Raw genomic sequence first — 2183 nt, forward strand, 5'->3', positions numbered from 1 at the left:
TCCCACTAAATAATAATAATAAATAAAACAAATACTTGAATTTTTTTTTTTATTTTGCAGAATTGGTTGAAAAATTCTTCTTTATAAATAACTGTTTTTTTGTTGTTTTTTTTTCCATGACTTTGCAAACAGTGAAGTAGCAAAACATTGCTAAGATATAGGTGTCTTATCAATTGATCCTAAGGATTTTTGTTTTCTCTTCTTTTCCAAAGTAACGCTAAACTGGAGGAGATTATTTAAAAAAATTACAAACTCTATACTATATACATGTAATGTGTTAATATATTTAAATTTTACTTTTTACTTATATAAATTAATTTTAATTTGTTTTTTTAAACATGCTTTATTCGCGAGCTCTTATTAAATCTTCTGAAATATATGATTTTGTAATTATTCCACATTATTTTATTTTTTATTTTGGCATTTCAATGTGATTAAATATATTGAGAGAACGCTGAGGAAGAGAATCACCCACTTGTGGTATCAGTGACCGAGCAAGGACGCTATTCCAGCTGATATAAAAACCGGAGCAGGACTCCAGGATGGCACTTCAGCAATGGCTTTCAAGGTAGGTACATCTCTGCTGGTGTGGTTACAGAATCATTGATACATTATTTATGTTTTGCAATGTATTTTATGCGAATTAAATAATTAGCATTTATCCCGAAAAGTAACAATAGATATACATGATTTATCAATGTTTTTCTATTATTTAGGTTGTAGCTCTCTTGGCTTTCGTCGCCGCCGCCAACGCACAGCTGCTGAGGCCCGCTTACAGGCCTTACGCTGTGGCTAGGACATACGCTGCCGCTCCAGCTGTAACCTACCACGCTCCAGTCGCCGCTGTTGCTGCCAGCGAAGATGCCGAATACGACCCCAACCCAAGTTATGACTTCTCTTATTCCGTTAACGACCCTCTGACCGGAGACGCCAAGAGCCAATCCGAATCCAGGCAAGGAGATGTCGTCCAGGGCAGCTACTCCCTCACTGAAGCCGACGGTTCCGTCAGGACTGTAGACTACACCGCTGACCCAGTTAACGGATTTAACGCCGCAGTCCATAAGGACGGTGGCGTCGTCGCTAAAGCCGCCGTTGTAGCAACTCCAGTGAAGGCTGCCGTTGTCGCTCATGCTCCAGTCGTTGCCGCCGCTCCAGTTGTCGCTGCTCGTGCTTTCCCATTCGCTGCTCGCCCAGTCCTCCGTGCCGCTGCCGCCCCAGCTTACATTAGCAGCTCTTTCTCCTCTCCCTACGCCACCTACGCTTACTGATTTAATCTATGCAAAATTTGACCTGATATTTATATTTTCTTAAATAAAAGGTTGTTAAAAAATAATTTCCATGGATTTTGTACTTTCTCCTTTGTTACCTTAAAATGTTTGGCTTTTCAAGAACTGTCTCAAATTATTTGAGTTTCACATACTAAAATATTGATTTTATGTCACAAAATTATTATTAAAGTATGAAGAATAATTTGTTTAAATTGTGACTTTTTAGAAGATTAACATCTTCCTAAATCTATGCTTTCTTCTTTAATTATATTCTGAAGAATGTAATTTTTATTCAAGTAGGACGGAATGTCATATAGTATAGAAAAGAAATATAAAGTATTGAGTAAAAGTAAAATAGTAAGAAACATAACAGCAATGCCAATAGTAACTATAATGAGTGTCGAGAGCAGTTCAGACATAGAGTAGAAATGGGAGGACACGGCAGATATAGAATAAAAAAAGATTGTTTGCTAGGGTAGAAATAGTTATGATATTTGAGTTAAATGTGTTTGACGTAGTTTAGGTGTAATTAAATATATTTTTTTTCTTTTATATATTTTTGTTGAATCTTTCATTCAAGAGAGAACTCATTCACACCATATTTACAGAGATATATAAATTAAATGATAACCAAATGATATGTTTCAATAAAATAAACATCATTGATACTTTTACTAGTTCTATCCTATACTACTATCCTCTGAATTTTATACTTTTTTTTTTTATATTAATGTTGTCCCTCTCAGGTCCTGTCCGTCCATTGTTTCTCCATGTGTGAACTATTGTTGAGACTCATTATTGTTATTATTTGTCATCACTGTTTTATTTATATACTCTATACAATATTCTGTTTTATCTATATTCTATATTTTATATCTCTTTTCCACATCATATTACATTCCGTCTCTTTATAAC

General features: G+C 34.8%; 1 protein-coding gene across 1 annotated transcript; it reads left to right on the forward strand.

The window, feature by feature from the left end:
- Nucleotides 1-512: 512 nt before the first annotated feature.
- Nucleotides 513-1333, forward strand: LOC106677769 (larval cuticle protein A2B). The gene is made up of 2 exons (XM_014415880.2): nucleotides 513-568; nucleotides 717-1333. The coding sequence occupies exons 1-2, from the start codon at nucleotides 557-559 to the stop codon at nucleotides 1266-1268; spliced, it is 564 nt and encodes a 187-aa protein (XP_014271366.1). The 5' UTR covers nucleotides 513-556; the 3' UTR covers nucleotides 1269-1333.
- The last annotated feature ends 850 nt before the right edge of the window (nucleotides 1334-2183 follow it).

This window comes from Halyomorpha halys, unplaced genomic scaffold, assembly GCF_000696795.3.
Source record: "Halyomorpha halys isolate HHAL.00 unplaced genomic scaffold, Hhal_1.1 Scaffold107.1, whole genome shotgun sequence".
NCBI classification, from domain to species: domain Eukaryota; kingdom Metazoa; phylum Arthropoda; class Insecta; order Hemiptera; family Pentatomidae; genus Halyomorpha; species Halyomorpha halys.